Source organism: Elephas maximus, chromosome 11, assembly GCF_024166365.1.
Source record: "Elephas maximus indicus isolate mEleMax1 chromosome 11, mEleMax1 primary haplotype, whole genome shotgun sequence".
NCBI lineage: Eukaryota > Metazoa > Chordata > Mammalia > Proboscidea > Elephantidae > Elephas > Elephas maximus.
The window spans coordinates 106,754,098-106,778,697 of record NC_064829.1 but is presented as its reverse complement, the minus strand read 5'-3'; the positions used below and the strand labels follow the sequence as shown (position 1 = coordinate 106,778,697).

Below are 24,600 nucleotides of genomic sequence, written 5' to 3'. Positions count from 1 at the left end.
GTAGGAGACCAGGCTCGCGTGACAGTATTTATGTGAACCACCAGATGTGTCCCAAGAAAGAGCCCTCCAGACCCCGCCTCACCCTGTATTCCTTGGAGTCAGGGAAAAGGGAGCTGTAGCTGCTGCCCCTGCTGAGAGAGGTCAAGGTGGAGCTTGGGCTTCCTGCTATGACCATTCAGGCTCCTCCCACTGCCTGTCCCTGTGCGGGGGACTCAGGAGGTGCTGCCCCATTGCAGGCTGGGGTGCGATCTCTAAGTCGCCACCTGAACAATCCTCTACTGAGGTGGGCCTGGCCCTGGACACCTCACGTCTCAGGCTGAGGAAGCCGTGGCCTTCGTTCCTCAGACCTGCTGCCACTCTCCACGTGCTGAAGGGAGGACACGTGTGCTCCCTTGCTGTCCCCTGGAGACCCAGAAGGGAGTTCCCTGCATGACATTCCTCCTTCAGCCTCAAGCCAGCAGGCGGCTGTACTCTGCCAGGGCAGAGGACTTCCTCACCCCGTCCCAGATCCGGGCAGCATAATGGAACCTGTGAGAAGAGGTCAGTAGTCAGGACTGCCCTGGTCGGGTCCCACCCCAACTGACACCTGCCCTGGACAGGTAAGGAAACTGAGGCCCAGCGTCTGACCTGAGGTGTGGGTCTGAGCCTCTCAGAGCCCAGTCCCCACAACTGGGACTTAAGATGCTGGCAGTGAAGGGAGGTAACTCTGCTTTTCTTACTTCATCCAGGATAAGCAAAGCTGAAGGTGCTGGGCTTGGACTAAGACCTCAGGTTCCCACCCCCAAGTTCAAAAGTCCTCCCACTCTACCCTGTGTGGGTGGGGCTCTTATCTCCAGCTTCCTCCACAGTCCTGTGATGATGAGAAACAGTGAACAGCTGCTATACAACCTTCCACTCCCAAATTCTCCTCCTCCCCACTGGGCCCTGGATAGGTCAATGGGAAGAGCAGAACTGGGACTGAAAGCCTGCTCCGCCCATTCCTGCCCTGCGCTCACCAGAGTGGCTTCCTGCTGTCATTTGCATCCCTTGCCCCTTCTGGCCAAAGCTGACCTCAAAGAGACCCAGGGGAGCCAGGCCAGAGGCCGATCTATTTCTCTTTTGTAGGAGTTTGGAAATAAGATGAGGTGTCCCTGGATCCGTCTGCTGTGGGTTCTGGACATAGGCAGTCACATAGAGTAGGGGATGGGGAGGTGGTGTAGGGTTGTGCGAAAGCCAGGTGGAGAATGCCAGCAGACAGAGAGGGAGGAAAGAGGAGAGGAAGACGAGGTCACGCAAGCTGGGGAGAGCTGGAAGGTGCAGCTTCTGGGGCTCCGCCAGCTTGCTGGCTCCTGTCTCCTGTGAGGCTATGCTTTCTGCCCCCAGAACGTATCCCTATAAGCTTCTTATAAGGAAGTTTCTTAAGCTACAGACGTTCTTTCTATAAGCTTCCCTGGGCTGACTGGTCCACTTCTAATGATCAAACCACACCTGACCACAGGTACTTCCTCCCTTTGTGACCCTGGACAAGTCACTTCCTCTCTGAGCCTAAACTTCCCCACAAATCACTCATTAATCATGAGGAAAAATTCAAGACTGGAGATTGCCAGAATGGAAGAATTATTCACAAGATGGCAGCAGTTGCCAATGTTCCAGAAAAGGAAACTGGGTCTAGAGAGGGGCAGGGCCTTACTGGGGTCACACAGATCTCTGGGAGACCCCTCCTCTGTCTGCACCTGGGTGGGACACCTGAACTGACTCCTCTGTCAAGAACTCTTACCAGTTCTTCTCAGTGAGGATCGTGTGCGACAGCTGTGGCCGGGCCATGGACATCACCTGGCTCCGGAGCTTGCTCACCAAGGACTGGAAACTGGGGTGGCCACGGTACCCAGGCAGCAGGGAGAAGAGCGGGCTGGAGCCAGGTCCTGGAAAGTTTCAGGGAGAGTAAGGGGACAGGCTACTAGAGAGGGCCTTCCTCCAGTCAACCAGTATTCTGGAGTTCAGGGAGTACTCGGAGGTAAGGCCTGGCCCAGCTCCCCCTGTATTTGCGTGACTCCGAAATAGGCTCCTAGGAAAGGGTTTAAGTGTCTTGGGGACACTCTCTTAGACCAGGGTGACCCATGTCACTCCTAGGTCAGGGCAGGTCCACGTCACCCCCAGACAAAGACCGCCCCAGTCTCCTCTCAGACCAGAGTGGGTCCATGTCACCCCAGACCAGGGAAGGATCTGCCTCTCTATGGATCAGATACCCCTGAGAAGTGACTGCACCTGCTCTTGGTGGGTTTTCACTCTCTGCTTCACTGTCCATGAAAGGCACAAGGAACAGGTTGACCTCAGAGTCCAGGAAGTCAGGTGGCAACCCCGGGAAGACGTTGCACTGTAACATGGATAGAGTACCTACAGGAGAAACCGTGTCAGCCTGCACGTACTGTGTTGTGGGGAGGGGGCACGGTTGAGCTGGGGTCAGGAGGCTACCCTGAGGTCTGTGCACAGGCTGGGTCAGGAGCTAGGAGGCTGCTGGGTGGTGTCGGGGGGAGGGGGTTTCGGCACCCTCACCCCTGTAACGTGGCATCTGGGAGGGTTTGGGCACCCTCACCCCTGTGACGTGGCATCTGGAGGGGGTTGGGCACCCTCACCCCTGTAACGTGGCGTCTGGGGGGCTTTGGGCACCCTCACCCCTGTAACACGGCATCTCGGGGGGTTTGGGCACCCTCACTCTCGTAACGCGGCATCTGGGGGGGTCTGGGCACCCTCACCCCTGTAACGCAGCATCTGGGGGGTGCTTGGGCACCCTTACCCCTATAATGTAGCATCTGGGGGGCTGGGCACCCTCACCCCTGTAACGCAGTGTCTGGGGGGTGCTTGGGCATGCTCACCCCTGTAACGCAGTGTCTGGGGGGTGCTTGGGCACCCTCACCCCTGTAATGCGGCATTGGGGGTGGTTGGGCACCCTCACCTTTGTAACGCAGTGTCTGGGGGGGTTGGGCACCCTCACCCCTATAACGTGGCATCTGGGGGGGGGTTGGGCACCCTCACCCCTGTAACGTGGCGCCTGGGGGGGTTGGGCACCCTCACCCCTGTAACGCGGTGTCTGGGGGGGGTTGGGCACCCTCACCCCTGTAACGCGGCGTCTGGGGGGACTGGACACCCTCACCCTTGTAACGCAGGTGGGAGTGGGCCATGAGCTGGTCAATCATCAGGTGCATCTGCCGCAGCTTTCGAGGACAGAAGTCCTCTCGGCGAGCTTTGTTCTGCAGGAAGACTGAGGGTGGGAGGGGGAAAGGGGCCCCGGTCAGGTCAAGGCCCCAAGGACCCCCCATCTCACCCCAAGGATTTGCCCTTACCCCTCACTGGGTAAACATGGACCTAACTTCACTTAGCACCAGGCAGATCTCTTTCTGCCCTCAAGGAGCCCCCAGTCTGATGGAAGAGAGGTAAGGCACATGGCCCCCATGATCAGGTGTATGACAGGAGGAAGCACAAGGGGCTTAGTGAGGCCAGAGCCTGCAGTGGGATCATAAGTGAACTAGAACTTTGCAAAAGACAAGTGTAATAGCACAGCCGAGAAAGGACATGGCAGGCAGAGGAACCAAACGTAGAGGAGGGAGAACAGGGTGGACGGGGGCCACTCATATTAAACACTCGTTCCCTGAACCCGGGCTGGGAGATGCCAGTGACCCTGAAAGACGTGCAGTCTAATCACGGAGCCAGACCCAAACTCGGGTGGCCAGACCTTGAGGGGCCAGGGCTGGGCTGAGGGAATGGGAGCCTGAGAGGAAGTGGCACCTAATCCTTTTTGACTTCCCTCCTCACAACTCTCAAAAGAGGACTCCTCCCAGCTTCCCACCCTCCCTTTCCTCCCCACCTCCCCAGAGTGTTCCTGGCTTCTCACCCTCTTCCCTTCCCCTTCTTCCTCCTGCCCGCCCAGCCAGCCCCCCAGAAAGCCTCTCACCCAGGTGGGGGTAGTACTCGGTGCCTTCATCAGAGCCTGATGAACTGCTGGACTCATGGCTGGGGGATGGGGTGGAGGGCTTCACCATCTCTGCTGTCTGGAGGAACCTTGGGATTTGGGGTGAGACCTTGTCACACCTGCACTAGCACCCCAGATATCCCACTATCTGGCAACCCTATAGATGGTCCAAATGTCTGTTGAATGAATAAATCCCAATGGACAACGGTGGTGGGAGGGGTGTTTCAGAATTAAGTCACTCAGATCTGGCTGCAACAGCTGGCTGCCCCAGCAAGTCTTTACCGATGCCCGTCAGACCCACAGCTCACCCCACCCCCAGGGTTACTAACATAAACCAGTGAGATTCCATCTATCAAGTACTTCTTATGTGCCAGATACTATACTGAATGTTTTAAAGTCTTTAACTCACTTAACCTGCCCAAAATAGTTTTGCTGTTGAGGAAATGAGAAGAAGGAAGACACACGCCTGATAAGGGCTGGGATTCAGACCCAGGGCTGCCTGACTTTGGAGCCAACTGCTTCCTCGATTCCGGCTCTTCCCTCCCTGTGAGCTCCTGTTCTTTCCCTCTGCCTGGGCCCTGTGCCCAAAGCTGCTGGCTTCCTCCATCGGTCTACCGGGGCCCGAGGCCAAGGGGAACCACTGTGGCCCCAGGTTCTGAGTCAGCCTGGTAGAGGGGGCACTTGCGGAGCCTCTGGCTGCCTCAGGCAGAATCTCTGCCAAGCCCTGACTCCCTCTCCTTGCCCGCCTGCCAGGGGACCAAGGCGGCGACACACATGCCTGGAGGAGATGGCCAAGGCTTCGAGGACCACAACAGCCAGCTCCTCTTACTGTTCATTCAACAATTTTGTATTAACTAGCTACCCTGTCCCAGGCACTGTGTGAGGCGCTGGGAACCCTGCCGTCCTGAGGCTTACATTCTAGTGGGGGAGACAGGTCATGAACAGATCCTATTACACAAACTTTAGAGGCTGATAATGGCAGTGAAGGAAAATGCAGCAGAGTTGTGGGGGAGTAATGGGATATGGAAGATGGCCGGGGAAGGTCTGAGGGCGGCCTGAAGGACACGAGGGCAGGGAAGCGTGGGAAGTGTTTCCAGCTGAGCAGTGAGGAGAGCAGAGGCTCTGGGCAGGGTGAGGAGCAGCCAGGAGGCCAGTGTGGCTGCAAGAAGGAAGTGAGGGAGGAGTTGGGAGACAATGTCAGAGATGACAAGGAACTGATCACCAGGATCATGTAAGCCAAGTACGGAAGGACTTTAGGTTGTGTCCTAAGCAATGTGCAAAGTCAGTGGAGGGTTGTAAGCCTTTGTGTTTGGTGGGGGCGGGGGGGAGGGGCGGGGGCGGAAAGGGTAGGGGGAGCTGCTCTGGCTTACATTTTAAAAGGGTCCCTCTGGCTGCTGTACAGGACTTGTGAGACCTCAGGCCAATGGCTCCAAGACCCTCGGGCACTGTCTCCTGTCTCACCCCCTCCTGCCTCCAGCAGCTCCTCACCTGTACAGACTGAGGTCGGTGAACCAGTCCTGGACGACAATCACCACGTGGCACACAGTGAAGAGGAAGGCGGCAATCTGCAGTGACTGAGCGTGGACAGGAAGTGACAACAGAGTTGGGGGCCCCCTCTGCAGAATTCTAGGACTCAGCTGAGGGGGCAGCAGAGCACAGGCCACAGAGCCTTTGCGCATCCACTGTGCGCCTGGCACTGTGCTAAGCACTTTCCATACGGGCCGTCCCGAAATCCTGCAAGGTAGGAATCACCACTCCATTCTACACGGGTGGTACAGAGGCTTGAAGAGAGTGTGGTAGGAGTGACTCTCCTGAGGGGCCGAGCCAGGGGTGGAACCAGGTGACTCTCCATGCCTCCTCACCCTACAGCCCTTGGGGCATCCAGGCTTTTATGAAGCAGAAACCAGGTCAACCCTATCTATCTCACCATCGCAGATCTCCTGGGGCAGGGAGGGGGGATCTCACCTGCATCTCAACATAGGTGTGGGGAAGGTTGTACTCCGGAGGCAGTTTGCGGTCATTGTTGATGAGATGGTCCAAGATGGAGGGGCTCAGGATGGGCTATGCAAGCAAGAGGAGAGGGTGTCAGGGAAGCTGGGGGGACAGGATCCTAGGGGTCTTGATTACCCAAGTTCCACGTGTTGAAGGGAAGTACACTGCCACTCCCCCGGACAAAAAAAGGCCACAAACACAAGCGGGCAGCTTCTCATTAGTACAGTGCTAGCCAGCAAGACTCTGTGAGGCTCAAGAAAAAAGTTTCAAAGCAGATACTTTCCCCAACTCTTTCAAACAGTCAGCGCTGCTCTCGAGTGCTTCATGGCCAAAGAGGAAAAATCACTTCATGCCAATAAATTTAATAACATTTATGTGAATGAGTCATGCACTTAGAAACCCTTTGTGTTGTTAGTTGTTTGAAATACTTTCAAAACTTTGTTAAGATAATTACTTGGGTCAAAAAACAATGGTGTGAAAATTGGTGAGGTTTTAAAAATCACATCAGTGGATGGAAAAGACTCAGTGGTGAGCTCACCAAACTTCTCTTAAAGGAGCCCTGAATTTAAAGACTGAAAAAACCAAAACTATTGCCGTTGAGTTGATTCTGACTTATAGCGACCCTATATGACAGAGTAGAGCTGCCCCACAGAGCTTCCAAGGAGGAGCTGGTGAATTCCAACTGCTGACCTTTTGGTTAACAGCCAAACTCTTAAACACTGTACCACCAGGGCTCAGAATTTAGACTACAAGAGCTAAATTAGCTTGATAGTCTGTTGAGTTCTTATTGCACGAGGCTTCTTTTAGAAGAGGCTTCTTTTAGACCGCTCACTTTCTAAAACACCAAACGTAGTCAGTGTTCTGTTCTACTCTGGTTTGCTAACTTCTGTTCTGCTCCACAGGCCCATGACCCAGCTCGCAGTGTATTCAATCTGGCTTGAGGTCCTGGTGGCCCCTGCACACGGCCTGGCGCCATATTTGTAGAATGTTTTTCACTCTTGTGTCATCAATGCCCAGTGACCAGAATCCCTCTGTTCTACCAACATTGGCTGAGCACTGACTATGGGCCAGGCCTGTACCCCAGTCCAAACAACAGAGCCAGGGCTCCTCACCTAAAGCACTCTAGGCAGGTGGAGAGGGAGCCGTGCACAGCACTAAGACACAGGAACAGTGGACGCTCAGAGGAGGGGAAGGCTGCCAGGAGTAGGTGACATCCCAGCTGCATGTTTGGGGAGGAGCAGCATTAAACCTGTTTCTGTCAAGTTAATTCTGACTCCTAGCGACCCTACAGGACAGAGTAAAACTGCCCCATAGCGTTTCCAAGGCTGTAATCTTTACAGAAACAGATCACCAGGTCTTTCTCTCGTGGAGCGGATGATGGGTTCAAACTACCCTTTCAGTTAGCAACTGAGTGCTTAACCACTGCACCACCAGGGCTCCTTAAAACCCGTTGCTCTCAAGTTGATTCTGACTCACAGCAACCCTGCAGGACGGAGTAGAACTGCTGTTTAGCATTTCCAAGGCTGTAATTTTTATGGGAGCAGATCACTGGGTCTTTTCTCCCACTGGTGGGTTTGAACTGCCAACCTTTCAGTTAGCAGCTCAGTGCTTAACCACTGCACCACCAGGGCTCCCTGGAGAAAGCATTAAATAGGCAAAAAAGCAAGGAGAAAAAGTGTGTTCTAATAATAATGGTACTAACAGCTAAGAGTGTTAGCCCTGGTGGCGCAGTAGTTAAGAGCTATAGCTGCTAACCAAAAGGTCAGCAGTTCAAATCCATCAGCCACTCCTTGGAAACTCTATGGGGCAGTTCTACTCTGCCCTGTAGGGTCGCTATGAGTTGGAATCCACTTGATGGTAACAAGTTTGGAGCTCTGGTGGCATAGTGGTTAAGAGCTCAGCAGCTAACCAAAAGGTTGGCAGTTCGAATTCACCAGCTGCTCCTTAAGAAATACAACAGGGCAGTTCTACTCTGCCCTATAGGGTCGCTATGAGTCAGAACTGACTTGATGGCAGTGGGTTTAGTTTTTTTTTTTTTTTTTTTTGATGTGTTGGGTGCTGTCAAAAAGCCTTTCCTTGTATTAACTGATTGAAACTCACAAAAACCCTAGGAAGTGGGCAATACTGTTTCCCCCATTTTACAGAAAAGAAAATTGAGGAGTGGAAATGTTAAGTAACTTGGTCAAGGTCAGACGGCTTGTAGGTGGTGCCAGGTAGAGGGAAGGGGACGTGGAAAGCCCAGAGGGGAGAGACTATGCGAGGCCTTTGGTGCATGTGTGGTGGTGGGGCTGGTGAGCACACTGCAGAGGGGGAGGCTAGAAGAGTCTGAAGGCGTCAAGCTCTCACAGGCTCTGAATGCCAGGATGAGAAACACAGACTTTGCCTGAGAGCAAAGAAGGTGAGGAAAGCTGCCAGTCAACGAACTCATGGTAGCTCAGCTGGAACAGTAGTGACGAGCCTGGGGGCTAAGCACACGTCTGGTCCTGTGGCAAGACTGCCTGGATTGTTTCGCTGATTCCTTACAACTACCCTATGAAATTGAGTACAGTTATCATTCCCATTTAGAATTGAAGAAACTGAGATCTACAGGGATTAAAGCTTATACAAAGCCACCCAGATAGTAAGATCTAAGGGCAGGATCTGAATACAGACAGCTTAGCTCCAGGGCCCATACTTTTAACCACTGTGCCAGAAAGTTCTTTAGGCTACTAGGTAGAAGCTGGTTGGGAGGGACACAAAACTTGACAAGAGGAGACTCAGGGCAACTTGCCCAAAGGCACCCGGCATGCCTGTGGCTTGGCTGGAACGACATGGGACCCAGGCAGGGTTCTGGTTTGAAAGCATTCAGGGATGGGGGTAGATGAGCCATGCAGCAGGATGGGGCAGGTGAGGGCTGGCACCTGTGTGTCCAGGAAAACGATCCGTTCTTGTGTAATGAAGAAGTCGATGCCACTGGTCTGGTTGCCCCCTCGTTCCTTCATTTCAGCGCTCTGGGCCCGGAAAACATACGCCCTGAGGAGAGGAGGGAGTCGGGGTACATGAGAGGTACCCCTGATGTCTCCAGAACGTGACCTTGTGAAGTGATTATGTGAGGCCAGGTTCCCTGCCTGCCCACAAAGCCTTCCATTCGATGGCCCTGCTGTCTGGGGAGGCCATGTTTTGTACCATATGGCTTCACTCCTACTTATTAGCAGATTTGTTAGTTCATTTAACAAAGTCAGTAGACGGAGGCGTTTAAGAGCAAGGACTCCCAGACTGCTGAGGCTCAAATCCCAGCCCTGCCTCTTCCGGGTTGCATAGTATTTGGCAAGGTCCTTAACCTCTTTCTCCTCGGTTTCCTCATTTGTAAAATGAGGGTAACAACAGTACCAAGCCTCTAGGGTTACTGTGAGGTTAATACATGTAAAAACCTTAGAAAAGTGCCTGACAGATAGTGGTATATTACTGTTAGCTATTAATTACCAAGTGTACCTGCTCTATGCCAGGCACTGGGGATACAGCACTGAATACCCCCACGGTTAGAGGTAGTCTGGTGTCTTGGTTCCCAACTCTTCCCCATCAGGAAGTCTCCCTCATTTCTACCTGTGCTGGGTGCTGTGGACATGAGGGCAAAGCAGGTAGGGCTGGGCCTTGCTCTAAACCACTTAGCTCAGCTTGGTCACCCCATGACTGGGATAAGTGGATTTTTACCTAACAATCTGGATAAATTCGATTTTACTTCTTTCAATCTGTAAAATCAGGACAAAAGTCCCTACCTCTCAAAGGGAAATTCCTACCTCTCTGAGATGCTTTGTGTTGTCTGACAAAGAGCAGGCAGACTCCCACTTAAACACAAGAGGTACTGAAGACCTCCTGTGTGCCAGATACCAAGGAATACAGCAGGGAACTAGACAAAGTCTCTGCTCCCACGAAGCTTCTGGTCTAGCTTATGAATAAACGTAAATCAGTAACTGTGGGTACTAGAAGGAGCTGTAAGTAGTGCATTGAGTGGGGATGACTTAGTGTGTGGGGCTGGGGAGGGCTGCCCCGAAGAGAGGAATAACAATGCTGAGGGCGAAAGAGAAAAACAGAGTTAATTATGCAAGGGCATGTGTGTGTGAGGACAGAAGCAGAGGAAGAATATTTCAGGAAGAGGGGAAGTGGCAAGAAGAGGCCACGCAGGCCCTTGTGGGACACAGTAAGGAGGAGAGCTTTGGCCTATGAGCCTGGAGAAGCCACTGAAGAGATTTACACAGATGAGTGATCAGATCAGATTTTGGTTTTAAAAAGTTTCCTCTTGCTACAATGTGGCAAGGACTGCAGGCTGGAAAGAGTGGACAATGGCCTACGAGTACTACTGGGCCTCTCTCTGCCTCTCTGACCTCATCTCCTGTGATTCCCCTTGCTCATGCTGCTCCAGCTACTCAGCTTCTGAGCTATTCTGCACACATGCCAGGCGAGTTCCTGACTCAGAGGTGCTGAGCCTGCCAATCCCTCGGACTGGAATGCTTACTTCCTTCAAGTCTGCTTTTTCTCAAATGTCCCCCTTAGCAAGGCTTTTCCTGACCACCCTTCTTAAAACTATAACCTCCTCCCTTGTGTTAACCCTTTTTTAACATACCAAATACATTTATTTTGCTTACTCTGTCTTTTTTAATGAAATCTCCATGAGGACAAAGATTTTTGTCAGCTTTATTTACTGCTGTATCCCCAACACCTAGAACAGTGCATGGCATACAGTAGGCACTCAATAAGTACTTGCCGAATTGAACTAAACACAGGGAGACCAGTTAGGGGCTTTTAGCGTTTTTTTAGGGAGATGCAAGTGGCTTGGACCAGGGAAGCGGGAGTAGAGGGGGTGAGAAGCAGACAAATTATAAATTAGGAGGTAAAACCGATAGGACTTGATGACAAGTGTTAGCACCAAAGGCCACCATACCAGAGGCTGAGATGGCTCAAAAAGACAAGCTGGCCAATAGGATGCTATCTCAGGAATCTGAACCCAGAGTCAGAGGTAAATTTTGCTAGTTGTGGGTAGAAGGTGAAATGAATATTATTGCCAAGTGGAGCCAAGTTGAGCTAAAGCTATTAGTGAGCAGAGAGGAGAACCGACCTAAGAAGGAAGCAGGTAGTCCACCAAAGGTGGAAAAACCTCGGAACCCAGTTCCAGTGGATGTACTTGCTCTCAACAGTGGTTCTCAACCTTTTCTAGGTCTCCATCAGCCCCCTCAGAGATCTGGTGAAAACTACTGAAGAACAGCCTGACTGCAGATGTGGGCAAAATTCTGCACATACTGTTAAGGGGTTCACGGTCCCCAGGGCCCATCCGTGGAATCTGGAGTAATATCTCCTACTTTATAAAAGAAAGAAACCCCTATTTTTTGGAGATAACATAAATGAATCTCTGTTCTTACAACCCCAAGTCACTACTGCCCCTTCTCATCCCCCACTTTGATTCTCCCTTAGATTGCTTATCTACCCCACTCCCTAATCCCTGCCTTTTTCCTTCTTTGTCCCTACCTTTGGGTCATCTGTTTGAAGCTCTACTTTCCTCAAAACCCTTTATTTACAGTAGCTTCCACCCTTTATCTTCATGGTCACGCCACGTCTTCACTTGAGAATGTTGTTCAGGCCAGGAAATCTTCCTGAACAATCCTCCGTGGCCCAGAGAGGTAAAGCCCTTCTCCTAAAGTGACACATCAGGGGCTGGCTAGAACCCAGCTCCCTGCATCTAGCTCTCCTTCCCCACTCTATCTCCCAGGCCATGTCATCCACCATCCTTCGAGCCTGTGCTGTGTGCCAGGTGCTTGTTAACTTTTTGCCTACCCGATCTTATTTCATCCTCCCAAAACCCACTTTTAGGTGAGGAAGTGGGATATTGGAAGGTGAAGTGATCTGCACAAGGTCAACCAGCTGGTGAGCAGCAGGGCCAGACTGAGGTGGGCTTCAACTGAAAGCCTTAATGACTGCATCATCCCACTTCCCAGCTGTGCTCTGTGTCATTTCCTGGGTAAGGGAGGAAGGAAGGAACAAAATGGGAGCTACACAGATTTGGTCCAGTCCATAATCATCGTCATCTGATAAAGGCATTGAGGCCCAGGGAGAGGAAGCAACTTCCCAACGTCCCTAAGTAAAACCATTACAATCCCCAGGCCTACCCCTCCCCCACCCAGGTGGCGGTGACAGCCTCCATCTTGGCCTTCCACAAACATCTGATGTGCCCCTCACCTCTGGTCCTCCTCTGGCGTGTTGGCTGACAACAATGACATGACCATGGACTTGCCCGTCCCCTGGAGGCCCAGGACACCAACCACCAACACATCCGTCTGATCCAACAGGTACTGTGGGAAGATGTAGGGATGTATCTTTGTCAAACATGTCAGCTGCTGGGGGTGGAGGGATCTTTGTGGCTCGCCCACCTCAAGAAAAACTTCTAAAGCCCTAGTACCCTCAACTGGGCAAAGACCCTGTGTGTTTACATGGTGGTGATAGCAGTGTGTAGAATGTTCCTGGCACAGAGAACTGCAGCTGTGAGGATTCTGAAGTAGGAAAGAGCCTGGTGTGGTCAAGAAGTTGAAAGGACTTCAGTATGGTTGTAACACAGAGGGAAAAAAAAGCCTGGCCTTTTTTTCTTTTGGGAAGAAACGGTGAGTGGAAGGGTGTCAGAGAAGAAAGGACCCAGTGACTGAACGCTGGGAGGCTTTTTGGCTTTAGGCAGGTTGGGAAAACATGGGAAGCATGAGAAAGGGAGTGGAGTATTGGAAGGGGAGATCAGTCTGTCCTGGCTCTCGTCTGTGGGATTTGGAGCCCTTCTGGAAATTCCTGACCTTCACCTCTGGGCCACCACCTCTGCTAACTTTTCACCACCAGAGGGCAAACAACACTCTCCTCCAGAAAGACACATCTATGTCTTCATCTGTGGCTGCCCCCCTTAGAATCACATGGAGACTTAAAAAAGAAAGAAAGAAAAAAAGCAACTCTTGAGTACAACCCTAAAAAAAAAAAAAAAAAACCCTAGACACGTTAAATTAGAATATACTAGGGCTATACTGTTCAATATGGTCGCCATATTGGATAGCCCAAATATAGAACATTTTCATCATTGCAGAGTTCTACAGGACAATGCCGACGGGTATGGCCTAAGTATCGGCCTTTTTTTTTTTTTTAAAGCTTCCTAGGTGACATCCATGTGAAAGTGGAGGTAGAGATAAGATGGGGCCAGGTAACAGCGGGTCTGCAGGTGGTCCTGAGTCCAGGCTATTGGGCAGGGTATTGAGTTGAGCAGGGGTGACAGCAGAGGTGGGAAAATGAAGACTGGGAGACTGGAGGCAGGTACGAAGGTCCAGGAGAGTGAAGTCTGAACTAGAGTGAGGGCCACTGAGAGGGAAGTGGGGGAACCTCTGGGGAGTAACATTCAAAATCGTTAACACTGGCATAGTTCTGAACACTCAGAAAGGGTAGGAGTACTGGAGCTGAGTGCAGCAGGCCCCCTGCGTGGGACGATGCAGGAGATCCCAGGACACATGGGCTGGCAGTGGGAGCACCTCTTTGACAGCCAGCATCAAAGTATTCCAGTATTTTAACAACCAGCACGGCTAAGCTGGCATAAGCTACTGAAATTCAGCCCTCGCTAGGTGAGAACTTTCTGATTCTACCCCCTCTCACTGCTGCAATTCCCTGAAAGCTGTCCAGGCTGGTGTTGCCTACCAAGCGGCTGGAGGTAGGGGCTGAGGATATGAGACCTGGGGAAGCTCAGCAGGGAGGCACCCCCGGTACCTCAATGGCACTGTCGCACCAGTTCATCTGGTCATCCACCAACTTGATGCTGTGCTTCATGCGCTCTGGGGGCAATAGTTTGGCCTGGCCCACAACAGCTGGAGATGGGAGAAAGCAGGAGAGAGAGGACACGGTAAGGGTAAGGGTTTATGCGTGAGGGAGTGCCAGCTCCCACCCATTTGTGCCTAGCCCCAACTCACGGTCCATGGCCGCTGGCGCAGCAGTGCCCATGCCCCGGTTCTGGATCTGGTACACAGGCTGTGTGGGTCTCTGCCCTTCCTTCTCTCCCTTGGGTGGTGCAGGGGCTGCAGGGGGTGGTGGGGCAGTGCCCTCGGGGGTAGAGGCGCCTGTACTGGCCGTAGGCCCCTTCCCCTCCTCCCGTGGCTTCATGAGGACAATGGGCTTCTCCAGAGGGGGCGGGGCAGGCGGGGCAGCAGGGGCTGGGGTTGGCGGTGGTGGCTGCTTTGACTATGGAGGCAAGTAGGTTCCAGTCAGTGGGAAAGGTCCCTGCCCTAATCCCTCCCTGCCTCCCTCCTTCTGAAGGGTCTTCCCTGCTCACCCGCTCTGCTGGAGGTTTTGAGAGGATGATGGGGGTTTTCTGCATGACCGAAGCTCCTGTCTCTTCGCTGCCATCCTGTGGTGAGGGAGGGTAGTTACTCAAGAATGACTCCCCGACTCTCCTGGACATTTGCATGCGCGAGCACCATTCTGAACACCTTCATGTATTAACCCCCTCAACCCTACCAACAACCCTATGAGGTAGGTACTATTATTCCCATCTTCCAGATGAGGAAATTGAGGAACAGAGAGGTTAAGTGGCTTCCCCAAAATCACACAGCCAGTAAGTATGGAGCCTGAATTTGAACCCAGGCAATCTGGCTCTGGAACCATGCCCTCAACCACTCCATCGAGCTGCCTCTGCTAGACAGCAAGCCCAGGTGGAAGGAGTTAGAGCTCTCAAGCTAGACAGGTCTGGGTTTAAACCATGCTCGGCCTCTTGTTGGCTGCATGAACTTGGATAAGAAACCACCCTCACTTAAGCCTCAGTTTCCTCATCAAAATGGGAATAGGAATTTCTTCACAGGACTATTTTCAGGATGAAAGGGACACACAGAGCAGGCACTCACTAACTAAGAGCTGCTGGTAGCATGTGCTATCCTCGTCACCTCTCCTCTCCTCTCAGCCCCTCTATCACTCTAGCCAAGCTGACAGACTTATTCCCAAATCTTGTCTCTTCACGCCTCCTCTGACTCATCCCTGATCTGCTTGACAGGGGAGAGACCTGAGTTTGAGTCCTGGGCCTTCTTCGATTCCTTCAGTAACCCTGGGGGAGTCTTTATTCCTCACTGGGCCTCAGCTTCTTTACCTATATATTGGGGTTACCTACTGAAACCCTGCTTACTTCACTGGCTTCTAATGAAGAACAAACCAAAGGATGATGTGAAAATGCTTCGGAAAGAAGACAAGTTGGGGCTGGGGGAAGACCTGGAGGAGGAGAGGCTGTGCGCTTCCAGGCCGCCAGGGACAGAGACAGGTGCGAAGGTCCAGCGTGGATTGGATGATACCTAGGACCGAGGCTGTGAGATCAGAGATACATTCAGGAGGTAGAATTGCAGCCATTTGGTGCCTGCCTAGGGGTGGGTGAGAGGGGCGCAGGGGAAAGAGGCATCCGGGATGATGTAGCCGTCATTGGTATAGGAAGGAAGAGGAGAAATGGTGGGAAGATGCTGAGGTCAGCAGGGCAGGGAACATGGAGGATGTGAGAAACCTATGGCCAAGTGAGGAGGCTGCCAGAGCTCAGAGGCAAAGTCAGGGACAAAGACAGGGATTTGGGAGTTGCTTGTACAGGGACTGGAGATGTAGAAAAATGATAACATTTCCCCACAAGGATGTGTGTGGAAAGAGAGACTGTGCATTCTCACTTACGCTGTGACCCAAGAGAAGAAACAAGCAAGAGTCTAGCTCACTGTGCTAGGTAAATTGTTCTTCGTGTTGCATAGTTTTAGGGCCCAGAAACTGGTCGCAACTGTAATGTTCTTCCACCCTTGAAACAGTTCTCAGAGGCAGGCAAACTCCAGCAGTGGGTCACCTAAGCACATGAGCGGAGCAAAGCAAGGCCTAGACCCAAACCATGGCCCCCGATTCCAAGACCAGGACACCCTCTCTACAGCAAGCAGAATGGTGCTGTTCCTGAGATTCAGCTGGGCCTGGGTTCTAGCCTATGGACTCTGTGACTCTGGGCAAGTCCCTTCACCTCTGAGGCTGAAATCAGATCTATCACAGGTTCAACATCATGAAGTAGCTGCTGTGAGGGTTCAAGAATTTCCAAAAGATGTACGACACTTAGCACAGTGCCAGCATGCAGTATGCACAATCAATACAAACAGTTGCTGTTATTACACAACTCTTTAAAACATGAGCTATGGCACCTCTCTGCTCACTCTCCAATGTCAAGCTCACTCAGAGTGCAACCCAAAGTTTTTTCCAAAGCCTACAAGGCCCTGCATCAGTGATCTGGTCCCAGTTACACCTTGGACCTCATCTCCTATCCCTTTCCCTCCTTCTTCATCCATAGCAGCCACAACCGCCTCCTGGCTACTTCTAGAACACACTAGAAACATGCCACCTGCACTTGTTCTTTCTGTCTAGAATGCTTTTCACTCAGATTTTGGCACAGCTTATTCTCCCCCACTCCTTCAGGTCTCTGCTCAAAAGTCACCTATTCAGGGAGGCCTTCCCCACCCATTTCATCTAAAACAGCCCCTTTACCACTCTCTGTCCTCTTACTCCATGAGGGCAGTTGGTTTTGTTCACAGATCTATTCCCAGCATCCAGATTAGTGCCTGGCACCTGACAGGTACACAATGAGTATCTGTGGAATGAATGGATGAATGGACACTGCCACTGGACCCAGACACTCACCCGTCTCTCCCTCTCCCACGGTGCAATGTAGTCCCTCTCCCGACCACCAGGCCCAGATAGATTCTGGGGGCCGCCAGGGCCAGGCTCCTTCCATCGTCGCCGCCGCTCTATCCCGTAAAGCCCAGGCTGACTGTGCCCAGACTCTGACATGGTCACCTATAGAGAGAATGAGGGGATTCCAGGATGAAGAGACATCTCTCCTGCTTTCCTTGGCTTACGGTGGGCTACATGAGACACTTCCTTTCAGAAGAGAGCCCTGTGGATGTGGTTCCCAATATCCATTCTTCACTTCCAGAGAAACAGAACCCTCAGTCCCTAGCTGGGTACGTGGCTATGCAGAACTCATTTCCCAGCCGTGCTTACAGTTAGGCATAGCTCCTTGACTAGGTTCTTTCTGGCCGATGGTATGAAACCAGAAGTGTGGTTTGGCAGCTCTTAGAAACCTTCCTTTCCAGGGAGCCTTTGCCCCTTCTTCCTCCTGGCTGCCTAGAACGTGGGTGTAGAGGCTAGAATGCACGTAGCCCTTTTGGACTGTGAAGCAATTTAACAGAAGACAGATACAGTAGAAAGATATACGGTTTGGGGGGTCCCATATGAACTCTGAATTGCTTACCTCTGGGGGCAGTGAAAACCAAATACATTTCTTTTACTTGCAGGCCAAACTATTCCTAACTATTAATCACTTTGCCCCAACATAGATATAATTCATATGGGCAAGTTCACATAAAAATGGGACATTCTCTTTCCCAAAATACAGTAAGGCATTTCCTTACAAATCAGTAACATGACATTTGCTTATCCATTATTCACGTATGTGGGGATGGGGGAGTGAGGTTCCAGCATTCAAGGATCTTTTAGCTTGTCACTACACAAACGTTTGTCTACATTTCAGCGTGTTTACTTTCTATTCCTGACGGTCTGCTAACCCTCACTCTGAATTTCACTTTATTTCAAGGTCCACCAGTGCTTAAATTATCCTATTTAAGATGTCATAAAATGTATATCTACCTATACAACCCATTCCCCACCCTTTAAGTATCTGTTTACAGATCCCCAGGAAGAGTTCCCCCAGCTGTTTACACGTCATTCTAGGGGAGTCTCTGAGTAATAACTATCTCTTTGCAGTACTCTGTGGGGCCATCCGAAGAGCCCTGGTGGCGTAGTTGTTAAGCACTTGGCTGCTAACTGAAAGGTCGGCAGTTCGAACCCATGGGAGAAAGATGTAGCAGTCTGCTTCTGTAAAGATTACAGCCTGGGGAACCCTATGGGACAGTTCTACTTTGTCCTACAGGGTCGTGCTATGGATTAAATTGTATCCCCCCAAAACGCATGTCAACGTGGCTACGCCATGATTTCCAGTATTGTGTGGTTGTCCACCATTTTGTCATCTGATGTGATTTTCCTATGTGTTGTAGATCCTACCTCTACGATGTTAATGAGGCAGGATCAGACGCAGTTATGTTAATAAGGTAGGACTCAATCTACAAGATTGGGTTGTATCTTGAGTCAATGCCTTCTTTTTGAGATATAAAAGACAAGTGAGCAGATAGACATGGGGACCTACTACCACAAAAAAAGCAGAGCCAAGAACAGAGTGCGTCCTTTGGACCTAGGGTCCCTGTGCTGCGAAGCTCCTAGACCAGGGGAAGACTGATGACAAGAACCTTCCCCCAGAGCAGACAGAGAGAGAAAGCCTTCCTTTGGAGCTGGCGCCTTGAATTCAGATGTCTAGCCTCCTAAACTGTGACAGAATTTCTCTTTGTTAAAGCCATCCACTTGTGGTATTTCTGTTATAGAAGCACCAGATAACCAAGACAGTTTGCTATGAGTCAATTCTGACAATGGGTTTATGGGGCCATCTGTTCATGCCCAGGGGTCAGAGTTGGCAAACTACCAGCCTATGGGACAAATCTTGCCTGGCCCATTATTGTAAGTAAAGTTTTACTGGAACATAGCCACACCCATCAATTTACAAACTGTCTATGGCTGCCTTCTTGATACAATGGCAGAGTTGTGACAAGAGACAGTATAGCCTGCACAGCCTAAAGCAGTTACTCTCTGGCCTTTTACAGAAAAAATTTGCTGAGCCCTGCTTAGTTCTTAAAACTAAATCAAACCCACTGCCATCTAGTCAGTTTCTACTCATAGCAACCTATAGGACAAGTGTATAACTGCCCCATAAGGTTTCCAAGGAGTGGCTCGTGGATTTGAACTGCCCACCTTTTCGTTAGCTGCCAAACTCTTAACCGCTGCGTCACCAGACCAAACCCATTGCTGTTGAGTCGATTTTGACTCAAAAACACAACAACCGACTCACAGCTCCTGTTAAATCACTCTATGAATCTCCTACCCTCACCTTAGTACATTAACAAGTCCCTGTGAGAAATACTTTCTCTAACACTTAAGTGTCTGTTTACAGGATGCAGGGGTAATCTCGATACCCAGGAAGGGACTTGTCTAGCTCCTTTCTCACTGGTGTGACCTCTTGCCCAGCCACAAACTGGGTTCAAGACTTTGTCTTCCTAGACAAAGGAGGACAAAGGCCTGTTTACAAATACTTATGAAAAGTGATTCAGTCATCACCTAAATGACTGTTTACAGTCCCTGAGACTGAACCCCCCACCAACTATGGAACACTTCCTCCCTTGCAATTAAGTGTCTGTTTACACATTACTCTGGAGATCTCCCTAGTGTTTAAGTGTCTGTTTTCATGCCTCAGTGGGGATTCTGTCCCAGCACTTAAGTGTCTGTTTACATAGCTGTGAGGATCCTTGTCCCTTGCAAATAAGTATCCAAAAACCAAAAAATCAAACCCATTGCCATAAAGTAGATTTTGACTCACAGCAACCCTATAGGGTGGAGTATAACTGCCCCACAGAGATACTTCCATAGTATCTGGCTTTATCTATACCCCTATGGGCTACATACACATAATTTGGGAACCCCCTAATGCTATTTATAGGCTTTTGGGGATTCCCCCAAAACTCACAAAGCCAGTCTACTTCACTGTCTGTTTAGAGGACTCCTATGGTGACCCCGTCAGAAATTACAAGTCTAGTTACACATTCTTTGGGGGACGTCCTCAGTTCTTAAACATCTCTTCACATGCCCTATGGGGATCTCCCAGAATCTAAGTGCCTATTTGTAAATTATTTGGGAAGACTCCCCCAATTTCTAACTCTATATTTATGCCCAACCCAAGGAGGAACTCCTCCACCCAAAAAAAAAAAAAAAAAAAAAACTTAAGAGTCTACACTTTTTTCTACAGCCCCTTATGTACTTAAGCATATATTTAAAGGCCTTGGAGCCCTGGTGGCACAATGGTCAAAATGCTCCGCTGCTAACTGAAAGGTTGGCGGTTCGAACCCATCAATGGCTACCTGGGACAAAGATGTGGTAGTCTGCTTTCATAAAGATTAAACAAACAAACAAAAAAATCATTGCCGTCGAGTCGAATCCCACTCATAGCGACCCTACAGGACAGAGCAGAGCTGCCCCATTGGGTTTCCAAAGAGCACCTGGTGGATTCAAACTGCGGACCTTCTGGTTAGCAGCCACAGCACTTAACCACTATGCCATCAGGGCCTCCACTCAAAGGACAGTCGACCTTAACGATGTAGATGGGGCCAAGCTTTTAAGACCTTCATTTGCTCTTGTGGCACAACTCAAAATAACAATAACACCTGCAAACCCCCATTAATAATCACAACATGGAATGTATTGAGTATGAATTGGAACTGGGCAGAAATGAAAAGGAACACATAAAGATGGATAACCTATGCATCACTGAGCTCCAATGGACCAGTATTGGCCATTCTGAGTCAGACAATCATGTGTTCTACTGTGCCGGGAATGACAACGTGAAGAGGAATGGCGTTGCATTCATTGCCAAGAAGGGCATTTCAAGATCTATCCTGAAGTGCACCGCTGTTGGTGAGAGGAAGATATCCGCACACCTACAAGGAAGACCAGTTAAAAGGACTGTGATTCCAATTTACACACCAAGCACCAATGCCAAAGCTGAAGAAATTGAAGATTTTTACCACCTTGTGCTGTCTCAAATTGATCAACACGCAATTAAGATGCATCAATAATGACTGGTAACTGGGATGCAAAACTGGAAACAAAGAAGAACACTTAGTTGGAAAATACACCCTTAGGATAGAAAGGACTCCAGAGATCTCATGACAGAATTTTACAAGGCCAACAACTTCCTCATTGCAAAAACCTTTTTTCAAGGACATAAGTGCCGACTGTGCATGCGGACCTCACCACATGGAAAACACAGGAATCAAATCCACTCTTTCTGTGGAAATAGACTGTAGAAAAGCTCAATACTATCAGTCAAAACAAGGCCAGAGGCCAACTACAGATCAGACCATCAACTGCTCATGCGCAAGCTGAAGATTAAAACAAGTCTAGGAGAACCAAAATAGGACCTTGAGTACATGCCACCTGAATTTCAAGACCATCTCAAAAACAGATTCGATGCACTGAACACTAATAGCAGAAGACCAGACAAGTAGGGGTTAGTGGATTCGAACTGCCGATCTTTTGGTCAGCAGCCAAACGCTTAACCACTGCACCACCAAGGCCCCTCCATAAAGATTACAACTTTGGAAACCGTATGGGGCAATTCTGCCATGTCCTGTAGGATCAACTCGATGACAGTGGCTTTTTTTTTTTTTTTTAATAGGGCTTTTCCTATTATTATTATTCAGGGTCTTCGCCAGTAGTTAGTCAATTGCTTACACGCATCTGTGGAAAACCCCTCACGTTTCTATTTACACACCAGTTGGAGGACCTCCCAATATTTAAGGGTCTGGCTACAGGACGCATATCAGGGTACCGCCAGAACTTAACATTCTCTTTGCACATTATAGGAGGGCTCTCCCCAGTACATTTCGGCCAGTTTACAGGCCTCTCAAGGGTACTCTCAGAACTGAGGTTTTTATTTACACATTGTTTATTTGCCTCCCGCCCCGCCCCTCCGCCATGTCGGTACCGGACAGTGTGACCCCGGCTCCCTTCTCAATTCCTCACACCCGCTGGGGCGTCCGAGCGACGATTTAACGGTCGAGGGAGGGAGCGGGGGCGGGGCCTCGATGACGTGCCCCGCCCCCGACGGTGCGCGCGCCTCCTGAGGGCACGCGGTCTCCTTACCTAGGGCGGCAGTTGAATGGTTGTTGGGGCGCGTTGTAGAAGGTGGTAAAGGGGACGAGTAGGTGCGGCCGGTATACGGCGTTGGGGGGCCGGAAGCGTGGGAGAGAGAAGGAGCAAGCTAGCAGCCGGCGCTCCAGAACCGGCCTCCCGGAAGTGGCACCCACGGAAGGCCGGTCCGAAAGAGGGATAGGAACAGATGGTATCGCGGTGCCAAACTGAGGTCTGGTCCCGCGGACGGACGGCCGTGCGCATGCGCTGCGGGCTGGGCGCGAGAGAACGAGCGTGAGCGTCAAGCGGAGCATGCGTGGATGAGGCGGCCTCAGTGCGCATGCACTTCGCTGGGCGGGGGTTGGTGGTGGACGGGTCACGGAGAAGAGAGAGGAGACTTCGAAGATTTCGGGTTCGAGTCCCGCCCTGTCAGCGATGTTGGCGAGATGCAGTGGGGTGGGGCAGCAGGGAAGATTTCAGGGTCCTGTGCGGCTGTGTACTGAGAACACAGGAATGAATCAGACCTGACGTGTGCCCTGGAAAAGATCCCGCTTGTTCTGTGGAGGGAGACAGCCAGGGGATCAAATTACATATGAAAGAGTGCAGGTCTGGCTGGACCCTAAAGGACGAACAGGTGTACTCCAGGCGGGGGGAATAGCTAAGAAGAGGTTACTGCATAGGGTTTACAAGGAGCGGCTGGTGGATTCGAACTGCGGGCCTTTTGGTTAGCAGCCCAACAGCTTAACCACTGATGGCGCGGCGGGGGGAGGGCAAAACCGCCTATTAACTCCTTCACTAAACCAAACCAAACTCACTGCCATGGAGTCGATTCCGACTCACAGCGACCCTATAGGATAGAGTAGAACTGCCCCATACAGTTTCTAAGGAGCGCCTGGCAGATTTGAACTGCCGACCTCTTGGTTAGCAGCCCTAGCAGCCCTAGCACTTAACCATTATGCCACCAGGGTCTCCACTTTTTCACTTAAAAAAAAAAAAAAAAAGGTCAAAAATTGAAACGCCTGCAGGCGGAGCCCTGTTCGCGCCAAAGAGGAAAATGGGCGGGGATTGCAGCCTACGGAGAGCGCATGCGCAGTGTAAAGCTAGTGGTGGTGGTGTCCGATGGGAAATTAAAGATTTTTTAAGATGAGAGGGAACTAAACACACACGTGCTCATAGATATATAGGTAAATGGGAAATTTACCACTTTTCATTTGAAATCTCATTAAACAAAATTCTCTAAAAATTATGTTTGAGCGGGTAGTACATGAAGGATCCCTGGTCCTCAGTGGTTAGCTCTCGGCTGCTAACTGAACGGTGGGTGGTTCCAATCCACCAGCGCTGGGCGGGAGAAGTAGGTGACAGCCTGTTTCAGTAAAGACTACCGCCTTAGAAACCCTATGGGGCAGTTCTCCTCTGTCCTGTAAGGTTGGTGTGCGTCAGGATTGACTCAGTGGCAATGGAATTTAATCCATGTAGAGGAGGCAGTGGTGGTTCAGTGGTAGAACGCTCACCTTCCGTGTGGAAGAGCCGGATTCGATTCTCAGGCAGCGCACCTCATGCTCCGCGGCTGCAACCACCTCTCCGTCCGTGGAGGTTTAGGTGTTGTCATGATGCTGAACAGGTTTCCGGAGAGCTTCCAGACTGAGACGGACTGAGAAGAAAAGCCTGGCCATCTACTCCTGAAAATCAGCCAGTGAAAACCCTATGGATCCCAATGGTCTGATCCCATTGTGCGTGGGGTCACCACGAGTCCGGGCCAACTCAGTGGGAGCTAACAACAGCAGTACATGTAGCTACCGACGAAATTTAAGCAGCCGAAGTAATGCACAGTATACCCTACTCCGGCCCCCATCTTCCATCCTAAAGGTCACTATTGTTTCCAGTTTATTGTGTTTCCTTCCAGAGCTACTGTTGTAGCAAAGCACTGGAGTTAGGAGCATGTAACTGGGCTGACGTAAATATCAGCACGACCTTAGCCAGTTGCCTTAACCCTCTTTGCCTCTACAGCCCCATCTGTAAAATGGTTATCCTGTTGTTGCTAGGTGCTGTGTGACTCCGTAACCATGTGTACAACAGAACAAAACACTGCCCAGTCCTGCACCATCCTCACAGTCATTATGCTTGAGCCCATTGTTGGAGCCACTGTGTAAATCCTTCTCATTGGCGGTCTTTCTCTTTTTTGATGACCCGCTATTAAGCATGATGTCCTTCTCTAGGGGCTGGTCCCTCCTAATAACATGTCCAAAGTATGTGAGAGGTAGTCTCGCCATCCTCGCTTCTAAAGACCATTCTGGCTATACTTCTTCCAAGTCAGATTTGTTCGTTCTTCTGGCCGTCCGTGGCATATTCAATACTCTTCGTCACCCCCATAATTCAAAGGTACCTTATAATGTTGCCAGCGGGGTTAAGAGTATGAAAGTGCCTAGAACAGTTCCTGGTGCATAATAAGCATTACGTGTTGTCATTATTTTGAGATCTGTGATGATGATGATGGTGGGTGATTCTGAGCTGCCCGATTACGTCCAGGCCTCGTCCCTACTGCCATCGTCCCCTCAACTAGTGCATGGCAAAAGCATTTGTCCAGGCTGCCACCAAAAAAGACAACAAACCTGGTGCCATCTAGTCAATTCCAATTCATGGTGGCCCCATGTGTTACAGACTAGAACTGCTCCACAGGGTTTTCTTGGCTAATCTTTACAGAAGCAGATGGACAGGCTTTTCTTCCATGGTGCCACTGGGTGGATTTAACCACCAATCTTTTAGGTTAGAAGTTGAGCACACCCCGTTTGCACCACCCAGGGACCTTCCAGGCTGCCACAGACTGGATGAAAGGG

At 50.7% G+C, this 24,600-nt stretch overlaps 1 protein-coding gene across 2 annotated transcripts; it reads right to left on the bottom strand.

The window, feature by feature from the left end:
- Nucleotides 1-14: 14 nt before the first annotated feature.
- SMG9 (SMG9 nonsense mediated mRNA decay factor) lies at nucleotides 15-22,017 on the bottom strand. 2 transcript variants are annotated; one of them, XM_049900116.1, is made up of 14 exons: nucleotides 21,779-22,017; nucleotides 16,616-16,771; nucleotides 14,253-14,327; nucleotides 13,894-14,161; nucleotides 13,694-13,791; nucleotides 12,146-12,258; nucleotides 8,839-8,950; nucleotides 5,912-6,007; nucleotides 5,435-5,520; nucleotides 3,929-4,035; nucleotides 3,131-3,238; nucleotides 2,245-2,373; nucleotides 1,757-1,901; nucleotides 15-528 (listed from the first exon to the last, which is right to left on the bottom strand). In XM_049900116.1, the coding sequence occupies exons 2-14, from the start codon at nucleotides 16,763-16,765 to the stop codon at nucleotides 450-452; spliced, it is 1,566 nt and encodes a 521-aa protein (XP_049756073.1). In that variant the 5' UTR covers nucleotides 16,766-16,771; nucleotides 21,779-22,017; the 3' UTR covers nucleotides 15-449. The 2 variants fall into 2 exon arrangements, with proteins under 2 accessions (XP_049756073.1, XP_049756075.1); XM_049900118.1 differs by lacking the exon at nucleotides 21,779-22,017 and adding an exon at nucleotides 21,621-21,674.
- Nucleotides 22,018-24,600: the final 2,583 nt, after the last annotated feature.

What these genes read in the sequence shown, in the direction of transcription:
- SMG9 (XM_049900116.1), bottom strand. Translation starts at nt 16,765, where the DNA reads ATGTCAGAGTCTGGGCACAGTCAGCCTGGGCTTTACGGGATAGAGCGG. An exon ending in TGCGCCAGCGGCCATGGACC is followed by an intron (nt 13,792 to 13,893) that starts GTGAGTTGGGGC and finishes TCCCATCTCCAG; the next exon opens with CTGTTGTGGGCCAGGCCAAA. An exon ending in ACCGACCTCAGTCTGTACAG is followed by an intron (nt 4,036 to 5,434) that starts GTGAGGAGCTGC and finishes CCAAATCCCAAG; the next exon opens with GTTCCTCCAGACAGCAGAGA.